Source organism: Bubalus bubalis, chromosome 3 (assembly GCF_019923935.1).
Source record: "Bubalus bubalis isolate 160015118507 breed Murrah chromosome 3, NDDB_SH_1, whole genome shotgun sequence".
Classification (NCBI taxonomy): domain Eukaryota; kingdom Metazoa; phylum Chordata; class Mammalia; order Artiodactyla; family Bovidae; genus Bubalus; species Bubalus bubalis.
This window is the reverse complement of record NC_059159.1, coordinates 68,069,108-68,090,288: the sequence shown is the minus strand read 5'-3', so window position 1 is coordinate 68,090,288 and position 21,181 is coordinate 68,069,108. Positions and strand designations below refer to the sequence as shown.

Sequence of the window (21,181 nt, the reverse complement as noted above, 5' to 3'; positions counted from 1 at the left end):
AAATAGACCGGGTATATAAGGTCCCTTGACTTATGACAAAGGCACCACTTCCCTGCAGTGGGAAATTATTTTCTAGTAAATTATGATTGATAATTGAATATAAATATGAAACAAATAATCACTCCCCTCTTACACTGTACACAAAAACTATTCAGGAATATGTACCACAATGCAGAAGATTAAACCACAAAGCTGCCAAAGATGGCTTAGAACACTGGCTTCATGTGTTTGATATGGGCAAAGATTTCCTAAACAGGACACAGAAGACACTAATCATAAAGAATAGGTCTTCACCAAGGTGGGAGAAAAGGCTAGATACTGACTGGAGTCAGATATTTACAAATATCCAACAAAGCACTATACCGAGATACACCAAAAATGCTTCCAACTCGGTTAACAACAACAAAAAAATCCAGACAACCCATGTTAAAACATGGTCAACAGACTTGAACAGGTTCTTCTCAAAGAAGCTATCCCCAAAGGCTAACAGACCTGTGTGTGATCTCACTCTATAAGCACAGAACTAAGAAAGGAAAAGAAAAAGAAACCGACGTGCTTTGTGTTGGCACGGATGGATGGGTAGGGTAGATTTCTGACAGCGTTTGTCCACAGCTCTTCAGGCCCCAGGACTTAGGTGTCTGCTGACCTGACCTCTGAAGCTGGCCACTGTCTCTCTCTCTGTAAAGCTGTTCTCCGGGCTCTAGAACGGCTCTGCCTGTGAAAGCAGCAGCCCGCACAGAGATGTCAGGAATGGACACCACACCCCCAACCAGGAGTAGCCCTAGGCCAAGACCAGCTGCACTGGTGTGTGAATATCCCCTCCCCCTTGCCTCTGGGGTTGGGGACTTGAGCTCCCCCCTACAGGTGGCGCAAGTGATAAGGAACCCACCTACCAAAGCAGGAGACGAAAGAGATGTGGGTTCGATCCCTGGATCAGGAAGATCCCCTAGAGTAGGAAACGGCCACCCACACTCGTACTCTTGGCTGGAGAATCCCATGGACAGAGGAGCCTGATGGGCTATAGTACGGGGTCGCAAAGATTCAGACATGACTGAGCGACTTAGTAGGCACACATGCCTGCAGTGGTACCATCTTCATCACATACCCTGTACTGGCTCTCCTCCCTTTCATGTTTCATGTTTCACTTCCCTGCCATGATTTTTGGGGACATCTCCCAAATAAACTACTGGTACTCAAATCCTCACTTCAGGGTCTACGTCTGGGGAAACCCCAATGAAGATATGTGTTATAGTCCCATAAAAACGTTTCCTTGCAAGAAAAGGACATGGGAGGTCGCTTTTACTCTGCAAGGATAACAGGAGTTAATATTTCTTAGCATCGTTGTCATTGTTATTTAGTCACTCAGTCGTGCCCGACTCTTGAGACTCATGGACTGTAGCTCACCAGGCTCCTCTGTCCATGAAATTCTCCAGGCAAGAATACTGGAGTGCATTCCCTTCTTCAGGGGATCGAACCCGTGTCTCCTGCAATGGCAGGCAGATTCTTTACCACTGAACCACCAGGAAAGGTCCATTTCATGGTGTAGATTGCTGTATATCAGGACTCACTACCATTCTCCATGTAAAATTTATACCTGTCACCCACTTGGGTGGAAATCTGATCATATACGGTCAGAAATCGTGCTGGAAATTTTCCACGGTTTATCTCACCAAATTGTTGTCTCTATTATATTGACGTGGAAGTTGAAAATTACACGTGAAATAGCTTATTCAAGATTACAGGGACTTCCCTGGTGGTCCGGTGGCTAAGACTGCAAGCTCCCAAAGCAGGAGGCTTGGGCTCAATCTCTGGTCGGGGAACTGGATCCCACATGCCACAACTTAGAGTTTGTAGCAGCTAAGATCTGATGCAGCAAAATTAAAAAAAAAATCACATTACAGTTTTAGGATGAATTAGGATGTCTTAGCCTGACAAGCAACCGGGACGTTGACCAGATTGTGAAGCATCAGGATGAGAATTTGGGAGAAGGCACTTTATCTTCTCAGTGGGAAACCAGATGCTGTATAAACCAGAGGAATGTAGTGACCAGAGTTTGTGTGTACCCCTCTGACTTCAGGATGGAAGGTGGGTCGGGGGAAAGGGTGTCAGGGTGGCCCTTTGGACAGTTGTTCCACTCATCCAGGGCTGAGATGGGCAGGTCTGAAATCAGGGTCTGCAGCCACAGAAATGGCAGGCAGGGTGGGGTCACGTGTCTTAGTGACCAACTAGACGTAGGGGCTGAAGGGGAGGGAAAGCAGCTTCTCCTTTCAGATGTCTTTGGAATGTGGGTGATAACGCGTGTTTTCATTGAAGGCGCTTCAGCAAGTCACTGTTCTTGTCGCAGGGCTCCCCCTGGTGGTGATAATAACCACAAACGGGGCTCACCCTGGGTGCCTGCTGTGGTGGGAGACACAAGGGAGCCTAGTTACACGAGCCCCTCCTCTCGTGGTGGCCGAGAGCCCCATAAAGAGAAACTGACAGCTGGGGAGAAGGGTCAGGGAGGGTGGTCCAGTTCTGAGATGGGTACGTTTCTGGGCATGTTATGTTCAGCATGGAGACCACAGTGAATAATTCTGTATCATATACTTGAAAGTTGCTAAGAGACTGGATTTTTTTTTTTTTAATATATAATGTGGTTTTACTTATTTGTTTTTATTTGCCTGCCTTTGGTCTTAGCTGTAGCATGCAGGCTCAGTGGCCCTGCCGCATGTGGGATCTTAGTTCCCCGACCAGGGATTGAAACTTCACTGAAGAGTCCCCTTCAAGTGGGGTCTTAACCCCTGGGCCACCAGGGAAGTCTCAAGAGAGTAAATCTTGAATGTTCTCATCACACACACATGAGACTGTAACTGCTCAGCGATGCATTTGTTAACTATACTTGTGCCGATTCTTTCTCAATGCATGCATATATCAAATTATTACGTTGTACACCTTGAACTTATAAAGTGTCCTGCATAAACTTGCTGTTTAGTCGCTCAGTCATATCTCTTTGTGACCCCATGGACTGTAGCCCACCAGGCTCGTCTGTCCATGGGATTCTCCAGGCAAGAATACTGGAGTGGTTTGCCATGCCCTCCTCCAGGGGAATCTTCCTGACCTAAGGATCCAACCTGTGTCTCTTACGTCTCCTGCATTGGCAGGTGGGTTCTTTACCACCATAAGTGAAGTTGCTCAGTCATGTCCGACTCTTTGTGACCCCATGAACTGTAGCCTACCAGGATCCTCCATCCATGGGATTTTCCAGGCAAGAGTACTGGAGTGGGGTGCCATTTCCTTCTCATGTGGCAATTTAAATGAAAGCAATGTGTTAAACAAAACAAATCTTTGCGTTAGAGAACCCCAAGCCGAGTATAGCAGGGGATGCCCTGCCCACAGGACGCCGGCCCTTACCTTCCTATGGCCCCAGAGCTGGTTCCCCTTCATGCCGTGACAGTCGTACAGAGTGACGGGGCTGCTGTGGGACACGGCATCGAAGCAGAACTTCCGAGTGTGCAGGGGCTCGCCTGGCCGGATATCCTCTCTCCAGCCGAAGGTGAAGAGCTGATAGAGTGACAACAGCAGAAAAGCAACGGTAAGCATAACTCGGAGAGATTCGCGAGGGAGAAGTATGTCTGTCACCAGTGAAGAACTCCTGGCTCCTGTTTTACAGGAAAATAGCTTGGTGTGGGGGTGACAGAGGTGTTGAGCAAGCCAGGATCCTTGCGCTCTGTGGCTGCACAGGGAGCACCGTTGGCCCAGGCTGGCCAAAAAAACAAGTTTCCAGTTAGAGAGAGAGACACAGAGGGACAGAAGGAGGGGAGAAGGTATTTAATGATGCTCTTTATCATTCTTTTCTGTTTAAATTGTTTTTTCTTTGTACCAGGTCTTAGTTATAGCACATTAACTCTTAGTTGCTGCATGCAGGATCCAGTTCCCTGACCAGGGATTGAACCTGGGTCCCCTGCACTGGGGTCATGGAGTCCTAACCACTGGACCACCAGGGACATCCTTTTACATTCCTCATTTAGGTAAAAAATTAGTGGATTAAATGTTCCACGTTCGTGCGTGCTATGTTGCTTTAGTCATATCCAGCTCTTTGCAATCCATGGACTTTAGTCCACAGCTTCTCTGTCCATGGGATTCTCCAGGTAAGAATACTGGAGTGGGTTGCCATTTCATCCTCCAGGGGATCTTCCCAACACAGGGATCGAACCTGCGCCTCTTATGTCTCCTGCATCGGCAGGAAGGTTACCACTAGGGCCACCTGAAAAGCCCCAAATGCTACACATTTAGCCTAACTGAGCAGATTAACTGAAAAAAGACTAGGAGTAGGATTGCGCTGGATGGATGCTAGCAAGTTGACAATTTTGATTTAAATGAAAGCTAAGTTTGATGTAGTAACTGATAAGCAAATTGATTTCCTGGGGTTGATAAGAGTAATCCTGCCAGGCAGTGTCAGAAGTTTGGGACTGTGACTCCCAGTAAGAAATACAGTTTACACACACACGGACCGCTCCCCTCATCCCCAACCCCCAGCTGAATAGAAGTTTCATGGAACATTTATCCTCTTTGCATTTAATAGACTTTCAATTGCATTTAATTGTGTCTGACTCTGTGACCCCATGGACTTTAGCACACCAGGTTCCTCTGTTCTCCACTATTTCCTGGAGTTTCCTCAAACTCATATCCTTTGAGTTGGTGATGCCATCCAACAGTCTCATCCTCTGTCATCCCCTTCTCCTCCTACCCTTCGTCTTTCCCAGCATCAGGGTCTTTTCCAGTGAGTTGGCTCTTCATATCAGGTGGCCAGAGTATTAGAGCTTCAGCTTCAGCATCAGTCCTTCCAATGAATATTCAGGGTTGATTTCCTTTAGGATTGACTGGTTTGATCTCCTTGCTGTCCAAGGGACTCTCAAGAGTTTTCTCCAACGCCATAATTTGAAACATCAATTCTTCAGTGTTCGGCCTTTTTTATGGTCCAACTCTCACATCTGTACATGACTACCAGAAAAACCATAGCTTTGACCATACAGACTAAATTGACTAAAATTTGATTTTACAACGTGGTAGATTGAAAAGTACAATTTCCATTTCTATAAGGAAAGGGTATTTTCTTGAGTTTGAGCTGAACAACCATTTGAAGGGTTCAGTGGGAGAAATCCTAAAGTAAGTAGGAACATGGACTAGATCAGCCCTTGGGCTTCTTGCAGTTGTAACATCTCAGTGAGTTTGTGTCATTTTTATGACAGGACTTGTATGGGCCTCACTGTGAGGCCAAGCTGCGAGTCCAAAATGGAGAGCTGTCAGAAGACCCTGTGGACGTAAAAACAAGCACAGTGCTGATTTCTGTGCAGACAGTAAGCACACTTGGCTGAGACCAGGCTCTGAGATTATCCCAGTTTTGGGGTCCTACCTGGGTGAGAAAATGCAGAGAATCTGGCAAAACTCCAGGGATGGCACACAAAACCAGTTACATGGTGGGGAAATGGCAGGCGTCCAGCACAATGACCCAGTGTTACAGGTACATCTATTCTTTTTCACATTCTTTTCCATTATAGGTTATTAAAAATATTGAACTTATTTCCTTGTTGGTTATCTATTTTAATTTATAGTAGTGTTTATATGTTAATCCCAAACTCCTAATTTATACCTTCCCTCACATTTAACTATAAGTTTTCTTTTTGTCTGTGAGTCTATTACCATCTTCTCCGTCAGTCAGTTCAGTCATTCAGTTGTGTCCAACTCTTTGCAACCCCCTGGACTACAGCATGCCAGGCTTCCCTGTCCATCATGACAGCCGGAGTTTACTCAAACTCATGTCCATTGAGTGGGTGATGCCATCCAACCATCTCATCCTCTGTCCTCCCCTTCTCCTCCCACCTTCAATCTTTCCCAGCATCAGGGTCTTTTCAAATGAGTCAGTTCTTTGCATCAGGTGGCCAAAGTATTGGAGTTTCAGCTTCAGCATCAGTCCTTCCAATGAATATTCAAAACTGATTTCCTTTAGGATGGACTGGTTGGATCTCCTTGCAGTCCAAGGGACTCTGAAGAGTCTTCTCCAGCACCACAGTTCAAAAACATCAATTCTTCTGCACTCAGCTTTCTTTATAGTCCAACTCTCACATCCATACATGACTACTGGAAAAACCATAGCTTTGACTAGATGGACATTTGTTGGCAAAGTAATGTCTCTGCTTTTTAATATGCTGTCTAGGTTGGGCATAAATTTTCTTGCAAGGAGCAAGCATCTTTTAATTTCATGGCTGCAGTCACCATCTGCAGTGATTTTGGAGCCCCCCCAAAACAAAGTCTGTCACTGTTTCCATTGTTTCCCCATCTATTTGCCATGAAGTGATGGGACCAGATGCCTTGATCTTAGCTTTGTGAATGCTGAGTTTTAAGCCAGCCTTTTCACTCTCCTGTTTCTCTTGCATCAATAGGTTCTTTAATTCTTCACTTTCTGCCATAAGGGTGGTATCATCTGCATATCTGAGGTTATTGATATTTCTCCCAGCAATCTTGATTCCAGCTTGTAATTCTTCCAGCCCAGCATTTCTCATGATGTACTCTGCATATAAGTTAAATAAGCAGGGTGACAATATACAGCCTTGATATACTCCTTTTCCTATTTGGAACCAGTCTGTTGTTCCATGTCCAGTTCTAACTGTTGCTTCCTGACCTGCATACAGGTTTCTCAAGAGGCAGGTCAGGTGATCTGGTATTCCCATCTTTTTAAGAATTTTCCAGAGTTTTTTGTTTCCCACATAGTCAAAGGCTTTGGCATAGTCAATAAAGCAGAAGCAGATATTTTTCTGGAACTCTTTTGCTTTTTTGATAATCCAGAGAATGTTGGCAATTTGATCTCTGGTTCCTCTGTCTTTTCTAAATCCAGCTTGAACATCTAGAAGTTCACGGTTCACATACTGCTGAAGCCTGGCTTGGAGAATTTTGAGCATTACTTTACTAGCGTGTGAGATGAGTACAGTTGTGTGGTAGTTTGAGTATTCTTTGGCATTGCCTTTCTTTGGGATTGGAATGAAAACTGACCTTTTCTGGTCCTGGGGCCACTGCTGAGTTTTCCCAATTTGCTGGCATATTGAGTGCAGCACTTTCACAGCATCATCTTTCAGGATTTGAAATAGCTCAACTGGAATTCCATCACCTCCACTAGCTTCATTTTTAGTGATATTTCCTACGACCCACTTGAGTTTGCATTCCAGGATGTCTGGCTGTAGGCTGGTGATCACACCATCGTGATTATCTGGGTCATGAAGATCTTTTTTGTATAGTTCTTGTGTGTATTCTTGTCACCTTTCTTAATATCTTCTGCTTCTGTTGGGTCCATACCATTTCTTTCCTTTATTGTGCCCATCTTTGCATGAAATGTTCCCTTGGTATCTCTGATTTTCTTGAAGAGATCTCTAGTTTTTCCCATTCTGTTGTTTTCCTCTATTTCTTTGCATTGATCTCTGAGGAAGGCTTTCTTATCTCTCTTTGCTATTCTTTGGAACTCTGGATCCAAATGGGTGTATCTTTCCTTTTCTCCTTTGCCTTTAGCTTCTCTTGTTTTCTCAACTATTTGTAAGGCCTCCTCATACAACCATTTTGCCTTTTTGCATTTCTTTTTTTGGGGTATGGTCTTGATCCCTGCCTCCTGTACAAAGTCACAAACCTCCATCCATACTTCTTCAGGCACTTTGTCTACCAGATATAATCCCTTGAATCTATTTGTCACTTCCACTGTATAATCGTAAGGGATTTGATATATAATTGTAAGGTCATACCTGAATGGTCTAGCGGTTTTCCCTACTTTCTTCAACTTAAGTCTGAATTTTGCAATAAGGGGTTCATGATCTGAGCCACAGTCAGCTCCTGGTCTTGTTTTTGATGACTGTATAGAGCTTCTCCATCTTTGACTGCAAAGAATATAATCATTCTGATTTCAGTATTAACCATCTGGTGTTGTCCATGTGTAGAGTCTTGTGTTGTTGGAAGAGGGTGTTTGCTATGACCAGTGCATTCTCTTGGCAAAACTCTATTAGCCTTTGCCCTGCTTCATTCTGTACTCCAAGGCCAAATCTGCCTGTTAATCCAGGCATTTCTTGACTCCCTACTTTTGCATTGCTATCTTGTTCATGAGTATATTTGTATTGGTTTTTTTAAGATTCCACATATAAGTGACATCATGTGATATTTGTCTTTCTCTGTCTTACTTCACTTAGTATGATGATCTCTAGGTCCATCCATGTTGGTATAAATGGCATTATTTCATTCCTTTTTATGGCTGAATAATATTCCATTGTATATATGTACCACATCTTCTTTATCCATTCCTCTGCCAGTGGACCTTTAGCTTGCTTCCATGTCTTGTCTATTATAAAAAATGCTGCTATGAAAATTGGGGTGAGTGTATTTTTTTGAATTAGAGTTTTGAAATACCCATATGACCATGTTGTCTCTTAACCTGAAAGCTCATCATATTTTCACATAACCCTTAGAGGATGGAGTTCAAACTCTTTAAAACATAAAGAACTTTCCACCTTCTGACCTTTGCCATGTTTTCCAACTGCATCCCTTCCCCTTTAGTTTATGTTCTAGCAATAGTAAAATATTTATAAGTTGCTAAGAGAGTGAATCTTAAAAGTTCTCATCACAAGTAAGAAATTCAGTAACTATGTTTACTTCCAGAGGTCAGGAAGATCCTCTGGAGAAGGAAATGGCAACCCACTCCAGTACTCTTGGCTGGAAAATCCCATGGACAGAGGAGCGTAGTAGGCTACAGTCCATGGGATTGCAAAGAGTCGGATACGACTGAGTGACTTCACTTCACTTCATGTTTGGTCCCTTGTATAGCAAGGAGATTAAACCATTCAATCTGAAAGGAAACCTGAATTTTCATTGGAAGGACTGATGCTGAAGCTGAAGCTCCAAAACTTTGGCCACCTGATGGAAAAGACCCTGATGCTGGGAAAGATTGAGGGCAGGCAGAGAGGGGGATGACAGAGGATGAGATGGTTGGATGGCATCACTGACTCAATGAACATGAGTCTGAGCAAACTCTGGCAGACAGTGATGGACAGGGGAGCCTGGTGTGCTGCAATCCGTGGGGTTGTAAAGACTTGGAGACAACTGAGCAACTGAAGAACAACAACAACAAACTATGTTTGGTGATGAATATTAACTAAACTTATTGGGGTTATCATTTCATAATAGATGCAAATGTTGAGCCAACATGTTGTATAACTGAAACAAATCTTACTGTATGTCCATTAGACCTCAATGTAAAAAACTAGTTCCTTGCACTAATCAGGTTGTATGTATTTTCCCGTCTATGGCTTTGTTCATGAGAGGCCCTCTGGCTGCAAGGCCCACATTCACCAGCCAGCTCCCCTAAGAAGCCATCTCTCTGAACCTCCCCTTCCGTCCCACCCCCACCTTATTTCATCATGCTTGTCCGCTTATGTTTCTGTAACCTTCACTGGTCAGTGAGAACCCAGATGGCAGGAGCCACATCTTCATCTTTGTGTTTCCAGCACCCAGAACAATTCATGACATTTAATTCATGTCCAGTAAAATTTCTATCGCATAAATAAAAACTTGAACTCATTATATAACAGAAAGTGCACTGGAATAACTGTCAAGAGGAACTAATTATAATTAGTCTTTTCGGTTTCTCAAATAAATTTGTTTTGTTTGTGTCTAATTATTAATACAGCAATATCACAAATAATTCATTTTTTGAGCTTTCAATGATTCTCAGCTCAGTTACCTATTATTAAAATAATAGTGTCCTGGCCTATAAACCTGTCATGGATTAAATTTTATGTTATTTAAACTTCACAAATCTTGGTACCGTAAGCAGTGTGGGTACTGGTGGCTGTGACTGGTTTATCCATTTCCCACTTTGTTGCTTTCCTGATTCTATCCCTGTAGAAGCCAGAGCTGAAGGGCGCTGTCTCATTGCCTTGCCTTTCAGTACCCAGCTGGCCTGCACAAGTGGGTGGGCTGACCACCGCCACGCTTCAAGAGTCCAGGCTTGTGTGTGCTTCCATAGACAGTGATTTCTTTTTACTTTCTTACCGTTTCCTTTCCTCTCATTGTGGTTTAGTCGCTAAGTCCTGTCCCATTCATTTTTGATCCCACAGACTGTAGCCTGCCAGGCTCCTCTGTCCATGGGATTCCCCAGGCAAGAACACTGAAGTGGGTTGCCATTTCCTTCTCCAGGGGATCTTCCCAGACCAGGGATTGAACCCACATCTCTGGCATTGGCAGGTGGATTCTTAACCACTAGACCACCAGGAAAGCCCTCTCCAGGGTCTTTGAAACGCTCTCTCCTGCCGCATAACTTATCCTAATTGTCACACGGAACCAATCAGCCACTGACTGGTCTCATTTCTGAGACCTGCAATCCTGTGCAGTCGTGTCAAAGCAGAAACAGGCACACATCATGCAGGTACCTGACGGTTTGGAAAGCTTTGGGCTGCTCCTCACTGACAAGAAATATTCAGATTTTATTCAGGTTCCCTGCACAGTACCTCCTGACTTGTTTTCAGCCTCAAAGTCCTCACTCTTGAAGTACATTGATGTTAGTTTCTCCACTTTCTTCTTTGAAGTGAGACTTTAAAACAGATTCATAATGATATATAAGTTAGACTTCTTGGTTTTGATGTTAATGTGGTGTGCACAATGTTGCCTGAGTCTGTATTGTATTACACAAAAGCACAAAGCCTTGGTTGTCGCTAAGTCATGTCTGACTCTCGGTGACCGCATGGACTGTAGCCCTCCAGGCCCCTCTGTCCACGGGATGCTCCAGGCAAGAACACTGGAGTGGGTTGCCATTCCCTTCTCCAGGGGATCTTCCTTCATTGAGTAATAAATATATATTGAGTATAAATCGAATAAAATGAAGAGTTAATTACTGGAAAAGAGGCAGTTTGTGGTGTTTGAACCTCCGCGTCAATATACAGTGATACATGTTTCAAATAAGATTGACTTTCACCTCCTGTCAACCTTGTTTGATCGCCTTGTTTTCAGAGACTATGGGGAATGGAAATCTTTTTAAACAGCTGGGACAACCCTGAGGGATGGGATGGGGAGGGAGGTGGGAGGGGGGTTCAGGATGGGGGACACTTGTACACCCATGGCTGATTCATGTCCATGTATGCCAAAAACCACCACAATATTGTAAAGTAATTAGCCTCCAATTAAAAGTTTAAAAAAAGAAAGAAAAAGAGCTGTGTTAAGTGGCCTTTTGTTCCTCTTAGATAGCTGTCTGCTTATCTACTGCTGCCCTCTGGTGACTATTTCTTGAGTTACATGCCACAGGTTTTTGCAGTTTGGCCTGGCCCTCGTGGCTCAGCAGTAAAGAATCCACCTGCCAATGCAGGAGACGGGGGTTCCATCCCAGGGTAGGGACGATCCCCTGGAGAAGGAAATGGAAACCTACCCTAGTATTCTTGCCTAGGAAATCCCATGGACAGAGGAGCCTGGTGGGCTACAGTCTATGGGGTTGCAAAAGGGTCAGACGTGACTTAGTGACTAAACACAAGGGGAGGACTGAGTACGCAATATAACTGGCTTTATTTATATGTATTTTCACCCATCAGATAAAGTTTGCAGCCCAGAGCATATTTCACTCTAGCATATTCCCTGGGATGGAGATGTTAAACCTGATCTGGTCATTCAGGTATGTCTGCGTCCTTCACAACCAGCTGGACAGGCGTGTCTCCTGGTCGGGCTGAACAGAGACAGTAGAGAGGAACTGAACTCAACAGAGACAGAGGGGGCATTTCCTTCTGGCATCCTCCTTTTCCTTTTTGAAAATGTCCTTTTCTCCTCTAGATGCCAGCCTTACCGAGTGGCCGTGAAGCCTTCTCTCTTGCTCCCAGACTGCAATCAGAATTGCTTCATGGAGGAAACGGGTGGACACTGTCCCCTGCTCTGGTCACAGAGGATACAGATCCCCTGGAGAAGGGGATGGCTACCCACTCTGGCATTGTTGCCTGAAAAATTCAATGGACAGTGGAGCCTGGAGGGCTACAGTCCATGGGGTCGCAAAGTGTCGGACACGACTGAGTGCTAACACACGCAGAGGATAAAGAAGGCAAGTCAGCTTCTACTGAAGGTCCACAGCTGCCAGTGAACCTCAAGCTGCAGGGCCTTCCTTAACACCCACCTGACACTGTCTGTAGATGCAGGGTGTATCTGCGAGCATGTGTGCTCTGTCGTGTCCGACCCATTGCGACCCCATGGCTTGTAGCCTGCCAGGCTCCTCTGTCTGTGGGATTCTCCAGGCAAGGATACTGGAGTGGGTTGCCATTCCTTTGCCTGGAGAACCTTCCCCACCCAGGGATGGAACCTGGGTCTCTGGAGTTTCATGCATTGGCAGGTGGATTCTTCACCACCAAGTGCCCCAGGGAAGCTCCCCTCAGCACAGTCCCTGGTTTAGGAATTGATGGAGTTAATTCTGGGCTGTGCTCTGGACTTGGCTTAGTGCAACTGTTTTCCTAGATCGGCTGCTCTGCGCCGGGGCGGGGCAGGAGAGGGTGCACAGTGGGGAGAGGGGAAGGACGACATGTCCAGCCTCATCACACTCAATAACTCTTGGAGATCCCAGGCTGGGAAAGGTGGGGGCTTCTACTAACTTAGCATTAGTTAGTTACGAGACGTACTGCTTCAGTCTGTGTGATGAGTACATGAGGGTGTGCGGTTTAATTTCTTATAGTTTCCTGTTTGAAAGATTTTATAATTTAAAACAATGAAAAGGGGCAGGCACAATTCTTCCCCTGTCTTTCCTCTTTTACAGGTGACTCGGGGTGACGGAAGCCCCTCACCAGGACTGTCACATTTCAGAGGTGGTCAGGAACCACACCTCACTTAATAAACTGAATTGCCCTGGAATGTTGTTTTCAAGCACAAGCACTAAATGGTCTTAAAGCAGGGCTTCCCTGCTTGCTTGGTGGTTCAGTGGTAAGGAATCTGCCTGCCCATGTAGGATATGCAGGTTCGATCCGTGGGTCAGGAATATCCCCTGGAGGAGGAAATGGCAACCCACTCCAGTATTCTTGCCTGGAGACGCCCATGGACAGAGGAGCCTGGCGGGCTACAGTCCATGGGGTTGGGTCGGACACAACTGAGTGACTAAACAACAGCAAGTCTTAAAGCATCCCACGTGGTCCACGCTGGGGTGTGCCTGCCTCTGAGTTATCCTTTGTGTGTAAGATCACAGATTGCTGCTACAATGACAGGTGTATGTAAAGTAAGCTGTTCAAGCAGCCAGAGGGGGAGATAAGATTAGAGAAAGTCACAGAAACGGACAGCATCGCCAAGAGTCCTTCCATAAAACCATGAAATCTGCTCGGGAGAGTTGTATAAACACCCTACAAACTTTTCATGGTTTGAAAGCTATCGTCCTGGGAAAGGAAACAGCAGACTAGGGTCACCATCAACATCTCTTTACCACCCTTTCTATTCTTTTCTTTTTTTTGACACCATGTGGCATGCCGGATCTTCATTCCTCGACCAGAGATTGCGCCTGTACCGGCAGCAGTGGGAGCATGGAGTCCTAACGCCTGCACCGCCCTGAAATGCCAGCATCCTTTCCTTAAAGCCCATTTGAATACCTGATCTCAATGGATGACCCTGACTGCCCTGAGAGGACGCGGAAGCCAAGAAGGGGTTCCCTTGACCGCAGAGCTAGGTGGTGACCTCCCAGGCCCCTCTAGAGACCTATTCCCACACCGTCCCCTGCCTGTACCAGCCCCCTGCCCCCAGTCCCAGCACGCACCTGCTCATGAGACCAGGTCCTCTCAGAACCGTCCTTGACACACACGTCCAGCCTTAGCTCGGTCCCCGTGGCTCCATGCTTGCTGTCCACGCAGAGGTTTGCTGCCACGTTTCGAAGCTGTGGAGAGAGGAAGGATGAGGATGCAGCTGTTCCTGACAATCCTGGTGGAGATTCAGCAGGGATTTTTTTTTTTTTTAATTCCACGATGATTGGATCGTGCCTTAAATTCATATGGAGAGAAACTGGAGAATTAAATATCACATGGGCCAGTCTACATGTCAAAGAACATGAGAAGATTGGACTGCAAACCGCAGTGAGACTCTGGGTGAAACTGCAGTCTAGAAACAAGGACACAGAGCTCATGACTTCTGTAAGATGGGAGATTTTTCCTTTCAGGTGGTTCTTTAGCTCATAACTGGTCATCTTCCTGCTTCAAAGCACTGTCTCCTATCGCCACACTAGCTAGGTAGCTAGGAGAGAGCTCCAGAATGAGGCAAGTGCCGCAGGTAGAAGGTGTGAGGAGGAGGCCACTGTGTAGGGGTTCACCTGACGCCCCCCGGTGGCCTGGGATGGACCTGTCGTCCTGCTTTTAGCATTTCTCCTGGATGATAAACTAAAACGTGCCATCCAGTGAGAGTTGGACCAAAAAAAGGCTGGGCACCAAAAATTGATGCTTTTGAACTGTGGTGCTGGAGAAGACTCTTGAGAGTCCCTTAGATAGCAAGGAGATCAAACTAGTCAATCCTAAAGGAAATCAACCCTGAATATTCATTGGAAGGACTGATGCTAAAGCTGAAGCTCCAGTTCTTTGGTCACGTGATGCGAAGAACTGACTTATTGAAAAGACCCTGATGCTGGGAAAGATTGAAGGTAGGAGGAGAAGGGGTGACAGAGGATAAGATGGTTGGATGGCATTACCAACTCAATGGATATGAGTTTGAGCAAGCTCTGGGAGATAGCGAAGGACAGGGAAGCTTGGAGTGCTGTGGTCCATGGGGTCACAGAGTCGGACACAACTTAGTGACTGAAGAGCGACAACAAGAGAGTATTAGGAAAATGGGAAAGACAGTGACTATTGGTGCACTCCTTGACTGGATGAAGATTCTCTACCCCAGGGGTCCCCAAACTCCAGGGTCTAGTGCCTGATGATCTGAGGTGGAGCTGATGTAGATAATAGAAATAAAGCACACAATACATGCACTGCGCTTGAATCATCCCCAACCACCTCCCCACCGGTCTGTGTAAAAACCGTCTTCCACGAAACTGGTGCCAAAGAGTTTGGGGACCGCTGCTCTACATCACGTAGAGGGACTTTGAAAAGTTATAGCATGAGAAAAAAAATGACTTAATCATTCTTTGCAAATATTGTAGTAAAGAACTGAATGGACTTTCCTGGTAGCTCAGCTGGTAGAGAATCTGCCTGCAATGTGGGAGCAAGATCCGCTGGAGAAGGGATAGGCTACCCACTCCAGTATTCTTGAGCTTCCCTGGTGGCTCAGACAGTAAAGAATCCGTCTGCAATGCAGGAGACTTGGGTTCAATCCCTGGGTCAGGAAGATCCTCTGGGCATGGCAACCCACTGCAGTGTTCTTGCCCGGAGAATCCCCATGGATGGAGGAGCCTGGCAAGCTACAGTCCATGGGTTCGTAAAGAGTCTGACACGACTGAGCGACTAAGCACAGCACTAAGAACTGAATAGTTAGGGGTGGGAAAATGGTGAAAAGTATCAACAGCAGAAACGGCAACAGAAAAAAGTCTGGACATGGATGAGTCCCCACATCAAATCTTCCCGCCCAGAGCCTCCACTGGTCCTCCTGCCGCCAGCAGGACCACCTCCTGTAGCACAGCTGGACACACCACTGAGGTGTGCATGCTTAGACGAGTGCGAGGACCTTGGTCCTTTTCACATCTTTACAGGGTCCTGCATTATAACAGTCCCTTTAGGTCCTGCTAAGAATGGAAACAAGCACAGGATCTACCTGAGGCATCATTTTAGTCACAATTCTTTTGCCCAGAATGAGTAGATAGGGAGTCTCTCCAGTAGAGAATGATGCCTGAATGGGGCCTGATCCTACTGGGCTGGGGCAGTGAGGCAGAGAGGAGGTTATGTGACGTACTGGATATCACAATCAAATAAGCGATGCTGGGACACAGTGTGGTAGGCACGTGGGCTGTTTCACTTCCACTTAATTTTTTTAGTTTTTATTTATCTAAATTTGGCTGCCTTGCATCTTTGTTTTTTTGTGCATGGGCTTTCTCTAGTCGCAGTGCACAGGCGTCTCACTGCAGTGGCTTCTCTTGTGGCTTCCGGGCTCTAGAGCTCGGGCTCAGCAGTTGTGGCACACGGGCTTAGTTGTGTGTGGATCTTCCTTGACCAGGGATGGAACCCGTGTCCCCTGCACTGGCAGGCAGATTCTTAACCACTGGACCACCAGGGAAGTCCTCCACTTACTATAGTAGTCAGTTTAGTTCAGTTCAGTCACTCAGTCGTGTCTGACTCTTTGCGACCCCATGGACTGCAGCATGCTAGGCCTCCCTGTCCATCACCAACTCCCAGAGTTTACTCAAATTCATGTCCATTGAGTCGGTGATGCCATCCAACCATCTCATCCTCTGTCGTCCCCTTCTCCTCCCACCTTCAATCTTTCCCAGCATCAGGATCTTCTCAAATGAGTCAGTTCTTCACATCAGGTGGCCAAAGTATTGGAGTTTCAGCTTCAGCATCAGTCCTTCCAATGAACACCCAGGACTGATCTCCTTTAGGATGGACTGGTTGGATCTCCTTGCAGTCCAAGGGACTCTCAAGAGTCTTCTCCAACGCCACAGTTGAAGAGCATCAATTCTTCAGTGCTCAGCATATTTTATAGTCCAACTCTCACATCCATACATGACTACTGGAAAAACCATAGCTTTGACTAGATGGACCTTTGTTGGCAAAGTAATGTCTCTGCTTTTTAATATGCTGTCTAGGTTGGTCATAACTTTCCTTCCAAGGAGTAAGCATCTTTTAATTTCATGGCTGCAATCACCTCTGCAGTGATTTTGGAGCCCCCCAAAATAAAGTCAGCCACTGTTTCTACTGTTTCCCCATCTATTTGCCGTGAAGTGATGGGACCGGATGCCATGATCTTAGTTTTCTGAATGTGGAGTTTTAAACCAACTTTTTCACTCTCTTCTTTCTCTTGCATCAAGAGGCTCTTTAGTTCTTCTTTGCTTTCTGCCACTATAGGAGTAGAGGCTGGTATAGGGTTGTCAGGAGGGAATCAAGGCGGTGGATACCAGATTCCTTATTCGGGAAATTTGGCCACAGTTGGGGTTCACCCTCTGCTGCTGGACCCGGTGCTCTCAGGTGTCTGTCCATGCTGACAGGGGATGTGAAATCATGGAGGACACAGGGTGACAGTTCTGAACCTGGTTTGGCCTACAGACTTCTCCCAGAAGCCACGGAGAGCTATGGACACGCTTGCAAAAACAAAGGAACTGGAAGTGGACACACACAAGCACTTTTGCATTCACTTTTCTGGCTGCCATAGACTCCACATTTGAACCTGGATGACAGAAAATGCGTGCCACCTCCACATACATTCCACAAAGGAATTGCCTTGCTTTTCTTCTTCTTTTTTTGGCTGCGCCACACTCATGGTTGGCTTTCCCAGTGGCTCAGTGGTTAAGAATCCGTCTGCAATGCAGGAGACTTGGGTTCCATCCCTGGGTCAGGAAGATCCCCTGGAATGGCAACCCACTGCAGTATTCTTCCCTGAAGAATCCCTTGGACAAAGGAGTCTGGGAGGCTGTAGTCCATAGGGTTGAAAAGAGTTGGAAATGACTGAAGTGACTTAGCACACTTGCATGCACACACAACATGTGGGATCTGAGTTCCCTGGCCACGGATTGAACCTGAGCCCCTTGCAGTAGAGGCATAGGGTCTTAAGCACTGGACCACCAGGGAAGTCCCACCCACTTCCTCTTAGTTTCCTGGGAGATCCGGACGGGCAGGATGTAAACTTGGCCATGTTAGCGAGTACCCCAGTTACTCCCAATTCCTTCACCTTTTCTCCACCTCCTCAATCAAGAGCCAGGGAGGAATTTCACTGTGGAATTTGGGGAGCCAAGCTTAAAAGAGGCATTTTGGGGGATCAATTCCCAGGTGTGTGATTGAGTTTATTGGGTGAAAGAGAAGCAGCCCGAGAGGTGGAAGTCTGAGCTTGCATCACTCTCTGGGGTCCAGCATCCATTAACGCCTGTCTGATCTCAACCAGGACTGGGGTTTTAGTTTCTTAAAGCTGCTTCACCGGGGGTTGCCAGACAGAACTCTGGGAAGAGCTTTCTTTTTATTCTTGGCCACTGAACTCACAGGCTCTCTATCCTTAGAGCTCTGCTGTCTGCTCAGACATGTCCAACTCTTTGCGACCCCATGGACTGTAGCCCACCAAGCTCCTCTGTCCATGGGATTCTCTAGGCAGAAATACTGGAGTGGGTTGCCATGCCCTCCTGCAGGGCATCTTCCCACCCTGGGATCTTCCCACCCTGCGTCTCCTACAGTGTCAGGTGGATTCTTTACCCACTGAGCCATTTGGAAAGCCCAGTGCCAACTGATGGCAAAGGCTCCTTCAGGGAGCCTGTTCCTTCAGTGCTGTTCAATGCTGTTCCCACTCCTGAGTCCAGGTGGAGGGAACAGCAGCTGCTGTTGGTTTATGGCCACGTGGCTGCAGAGGGACCAGCTGCATGGGCTCTGCTCTTGGAAGAGGAGGATGTGAGGCAAAAAAGGATGTGGGCCACCCAGCGAGGCTGGGCAGTGGATCTGCCAGTCCTGTCCAAAGCTGTCAGAGTGCCTGGTTCTCTTTCTAAATGCTGTGAATGCGTAAGGGCTCTGGCAAGGGGTAGAGGAAACCATCGTCTGAACTCTCAAACATTCTAAACTCTCATCCAAATGGCATCTGTGTAGACACTGGGATAAATGGCTTTGGAAACCAAATTTCAAGTTCCAAAGGCATAATTGTCCACATCTGTGTAAATTTCAGCCCCTCGCTGTGCCAGAGAAGAGCCACCGAGAGTCCAGCAAGGACGAGGTGGGCACCTGCACCCAGCCTGTCCATCCACTCTGCTCACGCCCACCTCTTCAATTCACACCCCATCCTCAGCTCACAAACATGGCTCCGTCACAGTGAGCTGGTGAGTAAAATCGCAACAGAACAGACCCTAATGCTTGCTTACACTTTTGAATAAAGTTTTCTTTCTAAGGGAAAGTAGACAAGAAAAGAACACAGATGATTTCAACTTTTCCACCATGGGCTCGTGTATCTGCAGCTAAAGGAAAAGCAGTTCACACAAGCACACACGAACACACATACATACACACACATCTAGGACAGGGTCACTGATTCATCTGGGACAGAAAAGGGCATTTTCCTGCTCTGTTCTTCCAACATCCAGCGTGGAGACTCAGCAGGACGAAAATCACCTCAAAGGACCCAGACACTTGGAGCAGGATTAGAAAGGGAGGCGGTGCTTGACTAGGAACAGGGAAGAAACAGGAGAAAAATGGGACTCTGGACGTGAGACAGGATTACAGAGATCTCCTGGGGGCGAGGATTAGGAGGTCTGGCGGAGTGAAGGCTGTTTTAGGTCGGCAGGAGAATGCCGGCTCAGCTGGAATCTGCGCTTTCCCTCCCCGACAAGGGAGGTTTTATGAAAGAGGCTGGAAGAAGGGGCGTGGAGAATAAACATTGAGGTGGCTGGCAAGTGGGGACAGATAATTCAGTTGGTAGTCAAAGAGAGACCAGCTCAACAGGAGTGGGATTTGCTATCGCCCTTTCATAGACTTGGGGTTTTTAAGTGAGAAGTAGTGGGTTCATGATTCACTCAACAAACATTAAGTAAGTACCTGGATGTCCCAGGGACTATGCTAGACATTGTATACAGTGGAAAATAAAAGAGGATTTGTGGATGAAATGGTAAAGATGGTGAAAAGGTACAATCTTCCAGTTATACAATGAAAAAGTTCTGGGAATGTGACCTATAGCATGGTCACAACAGTTACCCATTCTGTGTTGTATTTACTAAGACAGTGGGTCTTAAATGCTTGCATTGCAAGAAAATTAGTAATTCCACGGTGACAGATGGTAACTAGACTTATTGTGGTGATTGTTTTGTAATAGGTACAAATATCAAATAATTATGTGGACACCTGGAGGTAAATAGATTATGTTGTTGCTGTTCAGTAGCTCAGTCATGTCTAAATCTTTGCGACCCCATGGACTGCAGCACACCAGGCTTCCTTGTCCTCCACTATCTACCAGAGTTTGCTCAAACTCATGTCCATTGAGTCAGTGATGCCATCCAACCATCTTGTCCTCTGTTGCTCCCTTCTCCTCCTGCCCTTGATCTTTCCCAGCATCTCTTCTCCAATGAGTCAGCTCTTTGCAACAGGTGGCCAAAGTATTGGAACTTCAGCTTCAGCATCATTCCTTCTAATGAATATTAAGGATTGATTTCCTTTTGGATTGACTGGTTTGATCTTCTTGGTGTCCAAGGAACTCTCAAGAGCCTTCTCTAGCACTACAATTTGAAAGCATTAATTCTTCGGCATTCAGCCTTCCTTATGGTCCAATTTTCACATCCATACATGACTACTGAAAAAACCATAGCCTTGACTATACAGATCTTTGTCGGCAAAGTGATGTCTCTGCTTTTCAATACACTGACTAGGTTATAGGTCAATTATATCTCAGTTTTAAAAATTCAGAAAAATACATTTGAATTCAACCCCTCAGAAAAGTCTGACCCCTCCTTTGAAAGCACATCTAGTCCTTTGTCATTCCCAAAGTCCTGACACGTGAGGACCAGTGGTTTCTGAGCCTTCTTCTGGCAGGGTGTCCTCACTGGGCTGGGTGGGTCTAGGGGAGATGAAGGTCCCCGGGTGGGGTCAGGCAGAGACGTCCATAGGTTGACTGATCAGCTCCAAAATCTGTTGCTTCGTGATTCTCATTCTTCAGTGATTGACAGCATTTCTTTAGATCCCATGGTCCTGTCTGTGATCATTTATTTTTTTTCATTCTTGGAGAGCTGTGATCTTTTTTGGTCCCCACAGCATGCTGTAGCACAGAGAGAATTTTGCAGGCACCTCTGCTGCCAATGCACTGGACAGGACCAATTTTCTTTCAGGGTCTTGAAACTTTTTTGAATTTTACTAGAAACGCGGGAAAAGGATTTCTCTTCTGAGAGCTCATGAACCTCTTTTTTTTTTTTTTTTTTTAAATTCAGCTTTTGTTGAGGTATAATTGACATATAAAATTAGGTATTTACCATATACATTGTGGTGAGTTAATATATGTATACTTCATGAAATGATTTTTCTCATTAAGTTAATTAACACAGTCATCACCTCACATATTTATCTTTTTTTTTTCCTGATGA

General features: G+C 46.0%; 1 protein-coding gene and 1 non-coding gene across 2 annotated transcripts in view; both read right to left on the bottom strand.

The window, feature by feature from the left end:
* The window catches only part of GALNTL6 (polypeptide N-acetylgalactosaminyltransferase like 6), a 1,476,265-nt gene that overhangs the window by 17,434 nt on the left and 1,437,650 nt on the right, over positions 1-21,181 (bottom strand). The window contains exons 10-11 of the mRNA XM_025281307.2: positions 13,766-13,882; positions 3,391-3,540 (exon numbers count right to left, since the gene is read on the bottom strand). Of these exons, the coding sequence (XP_025137092.2) occupies positions 3,391-3,540; positions 13,766-13,882 (267 nt within the window). The remainder of the gene's footprint in view (positions 1-3,390; positions 3,541-13,765; positions 13,883-21,181) is intronic.
* Positions 3,911-3,983, bottom strand: TRNAW-CCA. Its single transcript has one exon. It is a non-coding gene; the product is annotated as a tRNA-Trp (tRNA).